The following is a 20,926-nucleotide window of genomic DNA, read 5'->3' on the forward strand; positions in this document are numbered from 1 at the left end:
TTAAAAGAAACTGTTTTAAAGGAAGGGTAACAGGAGGAGGAGGAAGAGGGCTCCCTGCCTCTATTGAGCAAGGGCAGCCACCCTGAGCTTCCACAGCTCTTCATATTTGTTGCGTGGAATGAGCAGGGAGGGAGGTAACAATTGGCCAGCTGCATAATTGATCACAGATTCACATTATTATTAATAGGCTTCAGATGTAACTAATCACAAAAATCACTTGTGCCTGGGTCATGACTGCCCTCAGCATCCCTTCTGGGCAGCAGACGCAGTTTGTCAGTTTGCCAACAACCACTTTCATGAGAACAGTTTGCAGTTTACTCATATAGCCTCCAGTGGTATACTGAGTTGATCATGACCCTCACTCTTTCGGCCTTCAACAAATATAGAAATATGGATATAGAAAGTTTGAAAAGGCTTGTGAAAAGAAAATTTTATGTTACATGGGCAAAGCTGGCTAAGACCAGATGGTTGTATTTATAATGGCATTTTAGAAAACCTTAAATGACATTTAAAATTAAAAGTACAGTGATGTAAAACTAGAATTTGATTTTTTCGCTGTAAAAATGACAACATTTACTTGGGTTACTGGTCCGCTCTTAATAAGAAATTGTCAAAAGTTGTGGGGGTTTTTTGCTTTTCAAGTAATCAACTTAGAATAAAAAGATTGTGTATCTTAAAATAATTTCCTGTGCTTTATATCAACTTGATTATTTTCCTGATTATTTAAGAAAACCAAGTATTCTCACTTTTAAAAGAGCTAAGATCTTTTAAAAAAAAATTAGGTTACCCCCATAGTTACTTTTGAAATCTTTTGTCATATTGGTTAAATAGATTGCTTAAGTATTATTTCTTTTTTTTTTTTTTTTTTTTTTTTTTTTGAGAGGGAGTCTTGCTCTGTCGCCCAGGCTGGAGTGCAGTGGCCGGATCTCAGCTCACTGCAAGCTCCGCCTCCAGGGTTTACGCCATTCTCCTGCCTCAGCCTCCGCAGTAGCTGGGACTACAGGCGCCCGCCACCTCGCCCGGCTAGTTTTTTGTATTTTTTAGTAGAGACGGGGTTTCACAGTGTTAACCAGGATGGTCTCGATCTCCTGACCTCGTGATCCGCCCGTCTCGGCCTCCCAAAGTGCGGGGATTACAGGCTTGAGCCACCGCGCCCGGCCAAGTATTATTTCATAGCTGTCTAAGATCTTATTTAGTCAAGTGTTCAAACCTTTTGAGATTTTTTATGACATTGCTTTTCCAAGATCAAATTCTAAATGAAATCTTAATTTTGAGCCGAACTTGAAATTTCCCAGAACCCTAGACTATCTCAAAGAATTTTTTCCTTTACTTTTTTTTTTTTTAAAGTTAAAACTAATTAGATTTATTTAATAGGTTAAATTGCATGAAGTGCATTGTCAAATAAGAAGAGAGGTGTTGGGCATGGTGGCTCACACCTGTAATACCAACACTTTGGGAGGCTGAGGTGGGAGGATCACTTGAGTCCAGGAGTTTGTGACCAGATTTGGCAATATGGTAAGACCCTGTCTCTACAAAAAAATAAAAGAATTAGCTGGGTGCGGTGGTGCACACCTGTAATCCCAGCTACTATGGAGGCTAACAAAGGAGGATTAGTTGAGCCCAGGAGTTTGAGACTGCAGTGAACCACAATCACACCACTGCATTCTAGCCTGGGCAACAGAGCAAGTCCCTATCTCAAAAAGAAAGAGAAAGAGAGACAGATACAAATACAAGAGGGGTCTAACAAAGACTCTTTACTTAACCAAACTTTATTCAGACTTTCCTGAGCCCTCTACTTAACCAAACTTTAGTCAGACTTTCCTGAGCCCTCTCTGACTAGACCTGGGATTTAGGCCCTGTCCTATGGCCTGCATCACCCAGTTTTCACAAAAGTCCCACCTTGCCCAGTTTAAGGAAAGTCTCCCACCCTTGATATCTGATTACTCTGAATATCTGATCAAAATCTTCATCCCCCAACCTTGACATCTACCTGGCCTGACCTGGCTACACTGGCCTGTCTTCAGCAAGAATCCTTTAGATCAGTGTAGCAAGAATCCCCTCAAACTTGATGTCTCCTCAATAATTTTTTATTCATTGACCCCCTCATCCTGCTCCATGGCTATAAATCCCCACTTATCCTTCCTGTGTTTGGAGTTGAGCCTCAGGTGTCTCCCCTGTTGCAAGTCTTCCAAAGCCTTCGTGACTGTGTTAACAAGTCTCATGAATATTTTTTACTTCAATAATGAAATTTTTCATCTGCAACTTTATATCCTTCAGCTTATTGAGATATTCTCATGTATTCAATGGATGAATAAATAAATTAATGTGTAAAAGCACAAAGCGAAAATTAAAAGAGAGAATAGAATGCAAAGTTCCTAAATCTTACAAATGGTGTGGAACTAAAAACCAAAATAAAGGGGAGAAAATTAAGAAATAATAGAAGCAGATTTTCTAGAGCTGAGGAAAGACATAAGTTTTTAGATTAAGATAAATGTCAGGGAAAATTGTGAAATACAATATTGTGTGCACTGTTTATCTTACACATAGCAATTATCTTTTCTATAATTGTCTTTGAGCTAGGCAATTTACATTTTTTAAATTGTAGAAAAGTGATTGTAATGTAACTAATTTTGCTCATAGAAATGCAAATTCATTGTGTCTGATGAAATGTAATTGACGATTGCCCTGTGGATAAGACCCAGTTTTTACGTTTATTTGTGAATGGATTTCAGCACTTCTATACAGCCTATAATCTTGAGAATTCTTTGGATTTTTCTTCAACAAGCTATAATATCTTAGTGGTTCCCTCATTAATTGATCATGTAAAATAATTGACACATGTGTGAGAGTTATGATTATACCTTCCTTTTAAAATTATTTTTTAATGGAGTCCACCAAATGCTAAGCCCAATTAATGAAAAAAGGCCCATAGTTAGACATATTCTAGGGAAATATATTGAAATAGAATCTTAAAATCTTCCTGTTACCTATAAGAGAGTACAAATTAGAGTGTGGATTCAGCTTTTCTAGCTAAACAAAGACTAATGGCTTACAAAAATTTTTTGCCCTCTCAAAGCACATTTATCAACCTTATCTTGACATATTTCATTAAATATCTCATTAACTGCTTCTTGAAACTTTAGCCTCTCTTTTCAATTAGGATTTTTATTCATAGTTGAATAAAAGAATCTGGAGCTATTACAAGTTATTTGCATATAGCTGTGAGAAGTAAAATGCTTATGAACTTGGAGTTGGGAATTAGATTTCATGACTTTAAATCCAGGCTCCACAATTTACTGTCTATGAGACATTTAATACACTTAAACTCCTTAACCTCTTGGTGTTTTAGTTACTTCCTCTGGGCAAACAGAAATAATAATAATAATGCATACCTCCTAGGGTTATTGGAACATTCAGTGAAATAATACATAAAATACTCTTAAAATAATGACTGCTGTGTAGTAAGGATGAGGTATGTGAACTATATGTAAAATATATCAGGTTGAAGTATAGTCCATGGGACATTGTTTGCAAATGGGAACCAATCTAAAGGTCTATTAATGGTGAAATGGTTATATTTATTATAGGCTATCCATGCTGTGGAATACTATGTAGACCTTGTAAAAATTAAGCAAATCTAGTTATGTTAATATGGAACTCTTTCTCTACGTGAAAACTGAAAGTTGAAGGCCAATAATATTATATATGATATGATCACAATAGTGCAAGGGAAAAAAAAATCACAAAATACCCATTTAAAACAGCCAAACTTAGAGTTAAATGTGTGTATGTTTGTATGTACAGAGATAGATATATACACAAGCAAATTTTTTAATAGTGGTTACCTTAGGGGAAAGGAAGTAGTGGGGAGATATTCTAAAGGTCTGATATGTTTATTTTCTATATTGTATTTGTGTATAATCTGTGGGATTCACTAAGAAAACCCTAAGGCAAGCTTGTCCAACCTGTGGCCTGCAGGCTGCATGAGGCCCAGGACAACTTTGAATACAGCCCAACACACATTTGTAAACTTTCTTAAAACATTATGAATTCTTTTGCCATTTTTTTTTTTTTTACTAGATCATCAGCTATCCTTAGTGTTAGTGTATTTTATGTGTGGCCTAAGACAATTCTTTCAGTGTGGAACAGGGAAGCCAAAATGTTAGACACTCCTGCTCTGAGGAAGTATGAGTATTGGTTTTCAGATGTTTACTTTCCGACACACTGTAACATATGTACTTAGTATTTTAGTTTCACCACTATTTTGTTGATTTTTCTAGTGTGCGGTTTTTGTTCTGGTCCTTCACTAACAATTAATGAGTCTCTAAATGATGATAAAAGCACACATTTCTGGTTATTTCCAGATAGCTAGCCAGGGAGCGGCATCTTATGCTATTTTCTCATATTTCTGGCAACAAACATTATATGTGCCTTATATGTAACATTCACCAACTACTACCATGTGTTAAAAGTTTTTCATGTATGTGTGTGTGTATATATATACACGCACATATATATTATCTTTCTGTCTTCATTCTCTTATTCTCTAATCTTACATATATATCTGATCTTATGTGTAATCTGATATAAAAATATATCTAATGCAATATATATAAGATGTATATCTAATGTGATATGTATAAGATGTATATCTAATGCGATATAAGATGTATATCTAATCCGATATATATAAGATGTATAACTAATCTGATATGTATATAAGATGTATATCAATCTGATATATATATATAAGATGTGTATCTAATCTGATATATATAAGATGTATATCTAATCCGATATATATAAGATGTATATCTAATCCAATATATATAAGATGTACAGCTAATCCAATATTTATGATGTGTATCTAATCAGATATATATAAGATGTGTATATGAGATGTATATCTGATCAGGTATATATAAAATATATATCTAATCAGGTATATATAAATATATATAATTCTAATAAAGCAATTTGAGGACAAAATTTATGCTGACTTAGCATTTTATTCTTGACAATATGATATTTTGCATATAATCATTACTTAATAAATACCTTTTAAATGAATAGTATTTTAGACTGTTGTATTTGTGTGTCCAAAAAGGCATGAGTTTAAAAATATATACTCTGAGCAGACTATAGGAAAGTGTATTACATACTTCTGAACAGACTACATGTGAGAATAGTATCATTTCCATCATCTAGCATTCTAATATTTTAATTACAAATATATACATAGTACTTTGTCTCAGGAAGTGGTCATTTCATTTTTGATTATCCCATAGAAGTTTTTCCCAATAGAAATTTCTCAACCAAGAGGCACGAGTACAAAGTTAGAATTGTTTCCTTTAAATCTGTTGATAAGAACTCAAGAAAAAATATTTTAGACTACAAAAAAAACTTCTTAGTTTGTTCTCTTTGCTTTTCGAATATTTTTCAGACTTGGGATGTAGCTTTATCACGGACTGCTAGAGCATGGGGAAAAAGATGTGTATTTGAGCATAATATTTATTTACAAGATGTACAAACGGTCCATCCTAAATTTTATGGTATTGGTGAAAATATGTGGGTCGGCCCTGAAAATGAATTTACTGCAAGTATTGCTATCAGAAGTTGGCATGCAGAGAAGAAAATGTACAATTTTGAAAATGGCAGTTGCTCTGGAGACTGTTCTAATTATATTCAGGTATCTAATTTTTATTTTGTTATTAATTCAAATACTTTTTAATTGCTTTATGCCTAGTTTTATTATGTTTCAAATTTGTACATAAACTCAAATAATAAAATTATTACATTTAATAAGATCATACTTTTAATCAATCTTCCTAGTCTTCAAAATGTCTACCATCCCATCTTTTATGTGAACCATATAATTAAAACAATATTTTAAATAGAGTAAACCTACTCACCATGTTCAAAGATGAAAGGCACTTTCCTAAAAATAATGTACACTGAAAAAGGAGGAAAGAAACCAGTAAATAAAAATAATTTATAAATTATTGACTATAAACATAAGTAGAAGATTTTTTTGCACATATCAGTACACATACTACTATATAGCTAATTGACTAAAACATTGGAATGCAAATTAATAGTATTGTTTCCCTGCCTCTGGTTCAATAATCCACCCTCACACTTCATACTCCAGGAATATTGAAGCACTTATGGTACATAACCTTTGTTATTTTACACATCACATTGTTTAACAATAATTTATTTATATGTCTGATACTACACTGAGGGCAGGGACCTTGCCTTTACATCCATATATTCTCAACAACATGACATTATTTAGGTCTGCAATAAATATTTGTTTCAGGAATCAAGAAATCATTACATGAACTCCCACATTTATTTAAAAGGTAGTTTTTCAATCAATAAACCCTGATGTCACGTTTTATGTAGAACTTAACATTTTGGAATTTGTTCATGTTGAACTCATGTCTCTTTCATCCAATCATGCTTCAAAAATTTTTTCATTTTTTTCTCTGATCATTTCTTTCTTCTAGAAAGTTATAGTGATTCTCCACTGACTTGCTCCTATCAAACCTAGCCTCTTTAATATGACTTTAATACTCAGGAAACTAACCAATTCTACTCCCTGACATGGTACTCTGTGTTTTTATTCCTTAATTCTAGTCTCCTAGACACTTTCATTTCCTGCATTTGACATGCTTAACTTCACTTTAACTCTTGCAGATATTCTATTCTTTATTCTTCTAATGTATCACCTTTTTAATGTGTCACTTTATTTCTTTAAGGATCACACTTTTAAAACCACTAGGGCTTGAGATAAAGAATAAAACAAGAATGGTTCCTCTTTCTTGCACAGAGATTAACAAAACAAAATAAGTACTTTTTGGTTCACTTGGAAGTATTAGAAATATTAAAGTTATACAGATAATTTCTGGAATGCCTTTGATTATTCCCATCCTTTTTACTCCAATTCAAGATCTGTTTCTCTTTTATAGGAACCAGCTCTTTTATTTCATTTTTTAATGAAAAGGCCAGCTTTTGTTTTGTCCTGCAATAGAATTTTCTTAACAAAGAGAAGGAGAAATGCCAATAGCATTCATTTCTTCTCTACTCTTGTATCTCTTTTAGTTTTCTATAATCGGATTGTCTCTCTTTTTCTCCATTTTTCCAACAACTTCCATCTTTTAAAAACTTATTCTCCTCTTTCCCATCTTCTCTCTTCCAATAACCTAGAACTTTCCAGTTCAACCAGAGGTTGAAAATTGATTCATCAGGCGTGACTTCCTCTGTCTCTGAAGCATTATTCTGAATTGACCGTGTTCTCAAACAGTTCTTCCTAAGAATATGGTATTGGTAGAATCTATTGAAGTATTTCTCTAAATACAGTGTTGAAAATGCTGCCGCAACTCCGTGGTAACTCTCTACGTGTCTCTAAATGAAAATAGTTTATATTTCTTGAATTGCTTGGTAAAAAGTTCTATGTGAATGGAATATATTATTGTTTATAATATGAAAGTAAATGTTTAAAATTAAATTTTGTGTCTTTCTTGAAATTTTTATTTTAGCTTGTTTGGGACAACTCTTACAAAGTTGGTTGTGCTGTTACTCCATGTTCAAGAATTGGACATATTATACATGCAGCAATTTTCATATGCAACTATGCACCAGGGTAAGTTACTTAAAATTAATAAAAGAATATAAAATAAATTCAGAATATTTCAAGATAAGTTTTTCTAACTTTCAATATATTTTTCTGTTTTTTGAACTATAAAATAATTAAATATAATACTTTACATTGAAATATTTTCAATTTTATAATGAAATAAGTCATAAATTGGACATACTGATTTTACTTATACACTGACCAAATATTACTTCCTAGAATAACCTTAACTTTAGTATTATTTCACAATATTTCACTTAATTAGCATAAGACAAATTATTTTCCAAAATAGTTTATTCTAAAATTTATAGTAAAAGTAGAAAGAAAATTAGATGTGTTGAAATTTATTTAGTAAGAATTTTATCAGGAATATGTCAGTTTTATAACATGAAGAGCACTTTTAATTGACCACCCCTTGGAGATTATTAACTAGGACCTGTCTTATAAGGAATTGTAACATCTCGAGATTGAAGAGCACTTCAAACAACTTTTAGTCAAGCTATTTATATATAACTATACCCAATACCTGAGTACCTTCAAATGATGGAAAATAACTACATCTCAAAATAGCTTCCATATCTTGAGAGCTCTTTTGGAAATATCCAAGCTTTCTTACAGGTCAATATAATACTATAAGTAATATTGTTATAACTTCCAAATAAGTTAGAAAATGTTAGAATTAACATCTTAAATAAACAGTAAGAATTGACTGCCTACCAAGATTGAGAAGGAATTTCTGCCAAATAAAATGCTTTGGGACTAAACCAGAAAGAAAAATTTAAAAAGTAGTGATTACCGATTGTATTCCCCTGGCTAAGAAAAACAGTAGGGCAATCAGGCAAGAGAAAGAAATAAAGGGTATCCAGTTAGGAAAAAAGAAGTCAAATTGTCCCTGTTTGCAGATGACATAATTGTATATTTAGAAAACCCCATTGTCTCAGCCCCAAATCTCCTTAAGCTGATAAGCAACTTCAGCAAAGTCTCAGGATACAAAATTAATGTGCAAAAATCATAAGCATTCTTATACACCAGTAACAGACAAACAGAGAGCCAAATCACGAATGAACTTCCATTCACAATTGCTTCAAAGAGAATAAAATACCTAGGAATCCAACTTACAAGGGATGTAAAGGACCTCTTCAAGGAGAACTACAAACCACTGCTCAGTGAAATAAAAGAGGACACAAACAAATGGAAGAACATACCATGCTCATGGATAGGAAGAATCAATATCGTGAAAATGGCCATACTGCCCAAGGTTATTTATAGATTCAATGCTATCCCCATCAAGCTACCAATGAGTTTCTTCACAGAATTGGAAAAAACGGCTTTAAAGTTCATATGGAACCAAAAAAGAGCCTGCATTGCCAAGACAATCCTAAGTCAAAAGGACAAAGCCGGAGGCGTCACGCTACCTGACTTCAAACTATACTACAAGGCTACAGTAACCAAAACAGCATGGTACTGGTACCAAAACAGAGATATAGACCAATGGAACAGAACAGAGTCCTCAGAAATAATACCACACATCTACAGCCATCTGATCTTTGACAAACCTGAGAGAAACAAGAAATGGGGAAAGGATTCCCTATTTAATAAATGGTGCTGGGAAAATTGGCTAGCCATAAGTAGAAAGCTGAAACTGGATCCTTTCCTTACTCCTTATATGAAGATTAATTCAAGATGGATTAGAGACTTAAATGTTAGACCTAATACCATAAACACCCTAGAAGAAAATCTAGGTAGTACCATTCAGGACATAGGCATGGGCAAGGACTTCATGTCTAAAACACCAAAAGCAATGGCAGCAAAAGCCAAAATTGACAAATAGGATCCAATTAAACTAAAGAGCTTCTGCACAGCAAAAGAAACTACCATCAGAGTGAACAGGCAACCTACAGAATGGGAGAAAATTTTTGCAATCTATTCATCTGACAAAGGGCTAATATCCAGAATCTACAAAGAACTCAAACAAATTTACAAGAAAAAAACAACCCCATCAAAAAGTGGGGAAAGGATATGAACAGACATTTCTCAAAAGAAGACATTCATACAGCCAACAGACACATGAAAAAATGCTCATCATCACTGGCCGTCAGAGAAATGCAAATCAAAACCACAATGAGATACCATCTCACACCAGTTAGAATGGCAATCATTAAAAAGTCAGGAAACAACAGGTGCTGGAGAGGATGTGGAGAAATAGGAACACTTTTACACTGTTGGTGGGATTGTAAACTAGATCAACCATTATGGAAAACAGTATGGCGATTCCTCAAGGATCTAGATCTAGATGTACCATATGCCCCAGCCATCCCACTACTGGGTATATACCCAAAGGATTATAAATCATGCTGCTATAAAGACACATGCACACATATGTTTATTGCGGCACTATTCACAATAGCAAAGACTTGGAATCAACCCAAATGTCCATCTATGACAGACTGGATTAAGAAAATGTGGCACATATACACCATGGAATATTATGCAGCCATAAAAAAGGATGAGTTTGTGTCCTTTGTAGGAGGGACATGGATGCAGCTGGAAACCATCATTCTTAGCAAACTATCACAAGAAGAGAAAACCAAACACCGCATGTTCTCACTCATAGGTGGGAACTGAACAATGACATCACTTGTACTCGGGAAGGGGAACATCACACATTGGGGCCTATCATGGCGGGGGAGGGGGGAGGGATTGCATTGGGAGTTATACCTGATATAAATGACGAATTGATGGGTGCTGACGAGTTGATGGGTGCAGCACACCAACATGGCACAAGTATACATATGTAACAAACCTGCACGTTATGCACATGTACCCTAGAACTTAAAGTATAATAATAAAATAAAAATAAAAGAAAAACAGTAGAACTATGCTCTGCATCAAATTAAACTCAGAAAGCTCTTTTCTGATGAGAAGTCTTGCTAACTGTGAACATAAACATGCAAAATAAGTCTGGAATATAGAGTTGCAAAACATTTTAGGCGTCTGTTCACTCCTACAGACTGGAAGCATTGGGATACCTATTACTTGCAGAAACTTTAAAAATTCCTACTGATTGGTGTTGCAAATTCAAACAGAATTGTACACCGGGGAGGAGAGGGTTGGTAGAGGATTTTCTGGGGCACAAATCCTCATTCACTCAGCAAGTATGTACAGGCTCTGTTCTTTCTACTAACAAGATGCAAAAGACACCACATTTAGTTTATAGTTTTGGCGGGGAGACAAACACTTTAATAAGTGAACACATAGATAAATAACATTTTAATTAGACAATAAAATATACTGTAAAAAGCAAGATTAGCAAATAGAGAATGACTGGTCTAGAAGATACGTAGGGTAGTCACAGAAGAAGGGTATCATTTGAGGTGAAAACCAGATGTTCCAGGTAGAAGTATGTTCCAGGTAGGAGCATGTATAAAAATTTCAGAGATTGGAATGAGTTTAACATGTTTGAGAAAGGAATAACTGTGGTTAGAGGTAAGAGTTGAGGTGGAGAATTAGATGACAGCTAGACCAAATATAATAACATATGTTAAAGATTTTGGAATTTATCCCAAGTAATGACAAAGCCAGTGGAAGGTCTTAAGCACAGAGTGACATGATCTCACTTTTGTTTTGAAAAGAACACCTTAACAAAAATATTACTGTGACTGTTGGTAGAGAATGAAATATAAGGAAACAAGAGTGTAAAGAGGAAGTATAATTAAGAGGCTGTTTCCTATAGTACAGGCTACAGACTGATATTTTGGATTAGGGTTTTAGCATGTGGATTGTTTATCGAGTTGGATAATGAATTACCACAAATGTAGTGATTTAAAGCAGAATCCATTTATTATCAAACAGTTCTATAGGTCATGAACCCAGGCATATTGTGACAGGATTGTCTTCCCAGGGCCTCAAAGGCCAAAATCCAGATGCTGACTAAGTATTTGCCTGGAGGATTGGAGAAGTACCTGCTTCCAAGCTCATTCAGTCTGTGAGCAGAATTTAGCTCTGTATGGTGATGAGACTCTTGTCCTTGTTTGCTTGCTGGCTCTGAGCCATGTGTTGTCTCATCTTCTGGAGCTGCCCATGTTTCTTTGACGCGTGGCCTCACCATCTTCAGGTCAACAAAGGTATGTCAGAGCCTTCTCATGTTTCAAATCTCTGACTCCTCTTCTGTGACCAGCTGAAGAAAACTCTCTGCTTTTAAAACACCCATAGGATGAGTCAAGGCCAGCCTAGATAATGTCAATATTTTAAGGTCAGTAGCGCCTTATAATATAATTATGGAAGTAAAATTAATCATATTCACTCTCCTGAGAATTATGCATTGCATGTACAAGAGGAATGGAGGATCTTGTGATTTATCTTAGAATTCTGCCTACCATAGAATGGAAATAGTGAGGAAAGGTCAGTTTCTGGGTATATTATGAAGGTGGAGCTAATAATACAAGCCAATTGGCTTGACTTTAGGGATAGATTGAATAAAATAATCAAGCAACATTGTGCCTATGTCTTTAGTCTAAATAATCTGGGTGGGTGGTGATTTCACTAACTTAGAGAAGATCAAATGGTGTGTTTTCTATTTGGGTATATTAGATAGAAAAATAAATGCAAGAAATGTGATTGAATCATGAGAAACAGATAGCCATATGAAAGTATGTGGTTGTTTTCTAAGTAGAGGAAATTTCTGGTAAAAAGGCTCTGAAGTGAAAGTCACAGTGAATGAGATCAGCATGTAGGAGAGTGAATATGGAGACAATTTAAGAACTGAGTCCTGGGGCACTATGCTATTTCAAACTAAGGCAAAAGAGCTAGTAAAGGAGAATGAAGAGAGGCTAATGAGGTATGAGGGAAACCAAAAACCTGCTGGTAAGGTACTTGGAAGTCAAGTGAAGAACATGAGCTAAGAAGCCCAAACTGGTTAACTCTATGACATGCTGCTGAGAGAATGAGAAATTGAGGAAGGAGAACTGACAGTTCCATTAGATGAGATGAAGGTATTTGGTGACCTTAATAAGAATAGTGATTCAGGGGTCTCAGATGACTACAGTGATAAGATGAAGCTACTAGTTGTTGAAATTACCCTTTTTTTCTTGGTACTCTCCTATGGCATAGGCTTCGTCTTGAAATTTCTGTTAACCATTTTTCCTTTGATACAAATATTGGCAAGTCTACCTTGAAGGATCTAGATTGGAACATATATCAGTCAACTCAGTCCAATTCTTATTTGATTACGTACCTAAAATAGGCAATCACATTATCTCTCTTAAAGATAGTTGGTAGAAAAATCAATCCATTACAATATTATAAAATATTGGGTAGAAATGAATGTAAAATAACCAAATTGAAAATTAGAAGGTATAGTGGGATGAACGGTGCCCCCCAACCAACGTTAAATATATTTAGGCCCTAATTTGAAGAACCTGTCATTATTACTAAAATGGCAAAAGTGTGAATATTACCTAATATGGCAAAGATGTGGTTAAGATAAGGATCTTGAGAGAAGGAATTTGTTCTGGATTATTTGGGTGAGGGCTAAAGAGAAGGAGAGGAGGATTCAGCATTAGACACACAGAAGAGGAGGAGACAGTGTGACCACAGCGGAAGCGGCTAACGTGATGCATCCAGAAGCCAAGGAGCTAAGGCCACCAGAAGCTAGAAAAATCAAGAAACAGATTCTCAGAGCCTTTGGAGAGAGCACAGTCCTGCCAACACCTTGATTTTGGACGTTGGGCCTCCAGAACAGTGAGAGAATAAGTTAATGTTGTTTTAGCCACCCAATTTGTGGTAATTTGTTAATACAGTTACAGAAAATTAATGCAGAATAGAAGAATAAAACAGACCTGGCTGGCCATGCATACAGAAAACAACAAGTCAAAGCAACCTTGAAAATTTTTCTCAGAAACACAAAGGTGAAGAATAGAGGTCAAAAATTATGAAAAAATGAAATATGTATGGCATATAAATCTACAAATTGATGTTTCTAAACAAAAGAGAAGAGCAAAGGAAAGAGAAATGAGAAAGAAAAGAAAATGTTCCCAATCTACAAAGATATCTGTATAAAGATTAGAATAGTTTATAATGTATCAGAAAAAACAGAAACAGTATTTACATGCAATTATTTACTAGTCCTTATTTTTCATTTTCAAAGATAGAAACACACATTTTAAGTACAATTTTAAAAAATAAAATAAAACAATATTAATTTGATTACTCTAAAACTTAAATATTGGAAAAGACACAAAGATGACCATAGGAATTTATGCTATTGATAGGTAATGTTATTAACTGAGCTAGGAAAAGATACAGAGTGGAGGGAAAAGAACTGTTTTTATTTTTAGGCATGTTGGATATGCAGTTGACTACAGGACCTTTCATTTAGTTAAATATAATTTTGTTGTAAGTGTGCCAAAGACATTGTACATTACATTTTATGTAATGTAATTTACAAATATTTCCCCAAATATTAATGTTTAACTGTTGACTTAAGATGCAATTCATTTTTGTCAAATCGTATTGTTTTGTTTTACTATAGAAACAAAATTATCAATTTTTTTTCATGGGTTTTGAGGTTTGTGTCATACATAGATAAACTTTCTCAAAATATTACTGCTCTTTTTAATTATCTCATATTTTCTTCTAGCAATTCTTATGTTACCCATTTTGCTTCTGTACATTCTGTAAGCTGGTATAAGAATATCCTGCTTAAAATAACTGTAAAGACTGGACAAAACATATACAACAACTGTTTTTAGGCATTAGACAACAACCAGTGTGGGTCTTTGATCTCTGCAAATAAGAAAGAACTCAACGGAGTCATGTATTTGTTCCAGTTTTCTCCCTGAAAGTGTTTCCCAAACTGTAGCCAGAGAAACAGAATCCAAGCAAAGAATGTGTTTTTTTTTTAGGGGGGGGGGAGGTAAAGGAGATATCAGTGTCTGTCAATGCTAAGGTGTCTGGTATTTGGGACCAGGATCTCAAAGAGGAGGAGGCTACAAAGAAGAAGTCTCCCAAGTCTATGTAAAAACTTTCTGTGGGTCCTTGGCCAACTCTTTAGCTGCACTTCACAGTGCAAGATCCTCAATGGATTAGTGGGGACCAGCTATTCGGAAGCTGAAGATCCGCACAGATATTTCAGAAGCTGCACAGTGCTGAAAAGACAGAGTTGCAGTTTAGTCCCAGCCAAAATGGTGAGTTGTTGGTTAACACCCTGGGCACTCGCTTGTGGATTCAGAATGGCCTTGCCCTAAGAGTAAGAACCATACCCGAAGAGTAAGCCCACTATAGGAATAAGGGAAACAGTAATGTAGACCCATCTAATCCTAAAACTAGCCCTCAACAGGATGGCGGTTATCTGCCAGTAATTTCACTGCCAGACAAAACAAAACTCGCCATTTTTTTAAAGGAAGCTGATGTGATGGTTAATTTTATGTGTCAGCTTGGCTAGGCTGTGGTGCCTAGTTGTTTGGTCAAACCAGCCTAGATGTTACTGTGAAGGTTTATTTTAGATGTGATTAGCGTTTAAACCAGTAGGCTTTGAATAAAGCAGATTATCCTCCATGATTTCAGTGAGCTTCACCCAATCAGTTGAAGGTCTGAGGTCCTTTCAGCTTTGAGAGAAAAGTCTGAGGTCTCCAGAAGAGAAAGGAATTTGCCTCCAGACTCCCTCCTTCAAACTCAAGACTATAACATCAGCATTTCCCTGGATCTCGAGCCTGCCAGCCTGCCCTGTAGATTTTGGACTTACCAGCTCCCATGAGCCAATTCCTTAAAATAAGAGTCTTTCTCTCTCTCTCTTTCTCTGTCTCTGATGTGTGTGTGTGTATGTTTATATACATGCATATACATCATATTGGTTATATTTCTCTGGAGAACTTTAATACAGATTTTGGTACCAGCAGTGGGGTTTGAGGCCACCAAGGACATATTCAATTAGAGCTACTGGAACCTATGGCCCAAATGGCAGATCAACTAGTGTGGCATCCTGCACCTGCACCTGTTGGCGCCTTCTCTTGTTCTGGGCCTCACTCAAAAGTAGAAGCTTTCAAGTCACTCAGAAAATGAGCTGCAACAGCACACCCAAATGAGGAATATGTTGCCTCCAAATCCAGAAAGACCTGCTAAGTTTTTTTTGTTTTTGTTTTTGTTTTTGTTTTTTTTTTTGCCTCTCGTTTGGTTACAGAAGGAGATAAGTGCAACAACGTATCTTTCACTTTAGAAGGGATATCTCAATATGCAGCATACCACTGTACCCTAGAAACTTCACTGAAGTAGAAGACCCCTGAATTTGTGTCAGATATTGAACCTGAATTTTGTCAAGCCCCAAGACCTAACTACCAGAAATACAGGGAATATAGTAACAAGGTAAACAGTATCACAGTGGTATAGTCACTCAAGTCCTAACACCTAAGACTTCTGGAAATAGGGTGATTTGAGGTGTAATTAGTTAAGATGAGGTCATAGTGGAGCAGGTTGGGTCCCTAATCCAATATGATTAGTGACTTTATAAGAAGATGGAAATGTGGAAACACAGAGACGTGGGGCTAATGTCATGCAAAGAAGGAGTGATGTGTCTACAAGACAAGGAAAACCAAAGATTGCTGACCATCACCAAATGCTAAGAGAGAGGCATGGAGTGAGTCTCCATTGGTCAGAAGGAACCAACTCTGCTGACACCATAATTTTGGACTTTTCGCCTTAAGAACTGTAAGATAATAAATTTCTGTTGTTTTCAAGCCATCTAGTTTATGGTACTTTGTTACAGCAGCCTGAGAAAACTAATACACAATGATAAAAACCAACAAATATCTCCCATAAAATTCAACCAAGTTCAGCTTCCCTTCCCAATTTAAAAAGAAGCTAACGAGTTCCTCCAGTGATCTGAATGAGCTTGGATGCAGAGTCTTCCCCCGGGCCCCCAGAATCTCTCAGAGGGGCGGAGCAAGATGGCTGAATAGGAACAACTACAGTCTCCATCTCCTAGCGCGAGCGACACAGAAGACCGGTGATTTCTGCATTTTCAACTGAGGTACTGGGGTCATCTCACTCGGAAGTGCCAGACAATCAGTGCTAGTCAGCTGCCGCAGCCTGACCAGCGAGAGCTGAAGCAGGGCAAGGCATCGCCTCACCTGGGAAGCGCAAGGGGGAAGGGAGTCCCTTTTCCTAGTCAGGGGAACTGAGACACACAACACCTGGAAAATCGGGTAACTCCCACCCCAATACTGCGCTGTAAGCACACCGGCACACCAGGAGAATATATCCCACACCTGGCCGGGAGGGTCCCATGCCCACGGAGCCTCCCTCCTTGCTAACACAGCAGTCTGCGGCAATCTAACCACAAGGCAGCAGCGAGGCTGGGGGAGGGGCTCCTGCCATCGCTGAGGCTTAAGTAGGTAAACAAAGCCGCTGGAAGCTCGAACTGGGTGGAGCTCACGGCAGCTCAAGAAAACCTGCCTGTCTCTGTAGACTCCGCCTCGGGGGACAGGGCGCAGCTAAAGCAGCAGAGGCCTGTGCAGACGCAAATGACTCTGTCTGACAGCTTTGAAGAGAGCAGTGGATCTCCCAACACAGAGGTTGAGATCTGAGAAGGGGCAGACCCCTGAGTAGCCTAACTGGGAGACATCCCCCACTAGGGGCAGTCTGACACCCCACACCTCACAGGGTGGAGTACACCCCTGAGAGGAAGCTTCCAAAGCAAGAATCAGACAGGTGCACTCGCTGTTCAGCAATATTCTATCTTCTGCAACCTCTGCTGCTGATACCCAGGCAAACAGGGTCTGGAGTGGACCTCAAGCAATCTCCAACAGACCTATAGCTGAGGGTCCTGACTGTCAGAAGGAAAACTATCAAACAGGAAGGACACCTATACCAAAACCCCATCAGTACGTCACCATCATCAAAGACCAGAGACAGATAAAACCACAAAGATGGGGAAAAGCAGGGCAGAAAAGCTGGAAATTCAAAAAATAAGAGCGCATCTCCCCCTGCAAAGGAGCACAGCCCATCGCCAGCAACGGATCAAAGCTGGTCAGAGAATGACTTTGACAAGATGAGAGAAGAAGGCTTCAGTCCATCAAACCTCTCAGAGCTAAAGGAGGAATTACGTACCCAGCGCAAAGAAACTAAAAATCTTGAAAAAAGAGTGGAAGAATTGACAGCTAGACTAATTAATGCAGAGAAGGTCATAAACGAAATGACAGAGATGAAAACCATGACACGAGAAATACGTGACAAATGCACAAGCTTCAGTAACCGACTCGATCAACTGGAAGAAAGAGTATCAGCGATGGAGGATCAAATGAATGAAATGAAGCGAGAAGAGAAACCAAAAGAAAAAAGAAGAAAAAGAAATGAACAAAGCCTGCAAGAAGTATGGGATTATGTCAAAAGACCAAATCTACGTCTGATTGGGGTGCCTGAAAGTGAGGGGGAAAATGGAACCAAATTGGAAAACACTCTACAGGATATCATCCAGGAGAACTTCCCCAACCTAGCAGGGCAGGCCAACATTCAAATTCAGGAAATACAGAGAACGCCACAAAGATACTCCTCCAGAAGAGCAACTCCAAGACACATAATTGCCAGATTCACCAAATTTGAAATGAAGGAAAAAATCTTAAGGGCAGCTAGAGAGAAAGGTCGGGTTACCCACAAAGGGAAGCCCATCAGACTGACAGCAGATCTCTCGGCAGAAACTCTACAAGCCAGAAGAGAGTGGGGGCCAATCTTCAACGTTCTTAAAGAAAAGAATTTTAAACCCAGAATTTCATATCCAGCCAAACTAAGTTTCATAAGTGAAGGAGAAATAAAATCCTTTACAGATAAGCAAATGCTTAGAGATTTTGTCACCACCAGACCTGCCTTACAAGAGACCCTGAAGGAAGCCCTAAACATGGAAAGGAACAACCGGTACCAGCCATTGCAAAAACATGTCAAAATGTAAAGACCATCGAGGCTAGGAAGAAACTGCATCAACTAATGAGTTAATATCATAATGGCAGGATCGAGTTCACACATAACAATATTAACCTTAAATGTAAATGGACTAAATGCTCCAATTAAAAGACACAGACTGGCAAACTGGATAAAGAGTCAAGACCCATCAGTCTGCTGTATTCAGAAGACCCATCTCACATGCAGAGACATACATAGGCTCAAAATAAAGGGATGGAGGAAGATCTACCAAGCAAATGGAGAACAATAAAAAGCAGGGGATGCAATACTAGTCTCTGATAAAACAGACTTTAAACCATCAAAGATCAAAAGAGACAAAGAAGACCATTACATAATGGTAAAGGGATCAATTCAACAGGAAGTGCTAACTATCCTAAATATATATGCACCCAATACAGGAGCACCCAGATTCATAAAGCAAGTCCTTAGAGACTTACAAAGAGAATTAGACTCCCATACAATAATAATGGGAGACTTCAACACTCCACTGACAACATTAGACAGATCAACGAGACAGAAAGTTAACAAGGATATCCAGGAATTGAACTCATCTCTGCACCAAGCGGACCTAATAGACATCTATAGAACTCTCCACCCCAAGTCAACAGAATATACATTCTTCTCAGCACCACATCACACTTATTCCAAAATTGACCACATAATTGGAAGTAAAGCACTCCTCAGCAAATGTAAAAGAACAGAAATTATAACAAACTGTCTCTCAGACCACAGTGCAATCAAACTAGAACTCAGGACTAAGAAACTCAATCAAAACCGCTCAACTACATGGAAACTGAACAACCTGCTCCTGAATGACTACTGGGTACATAATGAAATGAAAGCAGAAATAAAGATGTTCTTTGAAACCAATGAGAACAAAGATACAACATACCAGAATCTCTGGGACACATTTAAAGCAGTGTGTAGAGGGAAATTTATAGCACTAAATGCCCACAAGAGAAAGCAGGAAAGATCTAAAATTGACACTCTAACATCGCAATTAAAAGAACTAGAGAGGCAAGAGCAAACACATTCAAAAGCTAGCAGAAGGCAAGAAATAACTAAGATCAGAGCAGAACTGAAGGAGATAGAGACACAAAAAACCCTCCAAAAAATTAAGGAATCCAGGAGTTGGTTTTTTGAAAAGATCAACAAAATTGACAGACCGCTAGCAAGACTAATAAAGAAGAAAAGAGAGAGGAATCAAATAGACGCAATAAAAAATGATAAAGGGGTTATCACCACCGACCCCACAGAAATACAAACTACCATCAGAGAATACTATAAACACCTCTACGCAAATCAACTAGAAAATCTAGAAGAAATGGATAATTTCCTGGACACTTACACTCTCCGAAGACTAAACCAGGAAGAAGTTGAATCCCTGAATAGACCAATAGCAGGATCTGAAATTGAGGCAACAATTAATAGCCTACCCACCAAAAAAAGCCCAGGACCAGATGGATTCACAGCTGAATTCTACCAGAGGTACAAGGAGGAGCTGGTACCATTCCTTCTGAAACTATTCCAATCAATGGAAAAAGAGAGAATCCTCCGTAACTCATTTTATGAGGCCAACATCATCCTGATACCAAAGGCTGGCAGAGACACAACAAAAAAAGAGAATTTTAGACCAATCTCCCTGATGAACATCGATGCAAAAATCCTCAATAAAATACTGGCAAACCGGATTCAGCAGCACATCAAAAAGCTTATCCACCATGATCAAGTGGGCTTCATCCCTGGGATGCAAGGCTGGTTCAACATTCGCAAATCAATAAACGTAATCCAGCATATAAACAGAACCAAAGACAAGAACAACATGATTATCTCAATAGATGCAGAAAAGGCTTTTGACAAAATTCAACAGCCCTTCATGCTAAAAACGCTGAATAAATTCGGTATTGATGGAACGTACCTCAAAATAATAAGAGCTATTTATGACAAACCCACAGCTAATATCATACTGAATGGGCAAAAACTGGAAAAATTCCCTTTGAAAACTGGCACAAGACAGGAATGCCCTCTCTCACCACTCCTATTCAACATAGTGTTGGAAGTTCTGGCTAGGGCAATCAGGCAAGAGAAAGGAATCAAGGGTATTCAGTTAGGAAAAGAAGAAGTCAAATTGTCCCTGTTTGCAGATGACATGATTGTATATTTAGAAAACCCCATCATCTCAGCCCAAAATCTTCTTAAGCTGATAGGCAACTTCAGCAAAGTCTCAGGATACAAAATTAATGTGCAAAAATCACAAGCATTCTTATACACCAGTAACAGACAAGCAGAGAGCCAAATCAGGAATGAACTTCCATTCACAATTGCTTCAAAGAGAAT

General features: G+C 36.9%; 1 protein-coding gene across 1 annotated transcript in view; it reads left to right on the forward strand.

The window, feature by feature from the left end:
- Nucleotides 1–20,926, forward strand: part of GLIPR1L2 (GLIPR1 like 2) — a 52,966-nt gene that overhangs the window by 14,343 nt on the left and 17,697 nt on the right. Inside the window, exons 2-3 of the mRNA XM_023189627.2 lie at nucleotides 5,444–5,689; nucleotides 7,545–7,648. Of these exons, the coding sequence (XP_023045395.2) occupies nucleotides 5,444–5,689; nucleotides 7,545–7,648 (350 nt within the window). The remainder of the gene's footprint in view (nucleotides 1–5,443; nucleotides 5,690–7,544; nucleotides 7,649–20,926) is intronic.

The sequence above is a fragment of the Piliocolobus tephrosceles genome, chromosome 10 (genome assembly GCF_002776525.5).
Source record: "Piliocolobus tephrosceles isolate RC106 chromosome 10, ASM277652v3, whole genome shotgun sequence".
NCBI lineage: Eukaryota > Metazoa > Chordata > Mammalia > Primates > Cercopithecidae > Piliocolobus > Piliocolobus tephrosceles.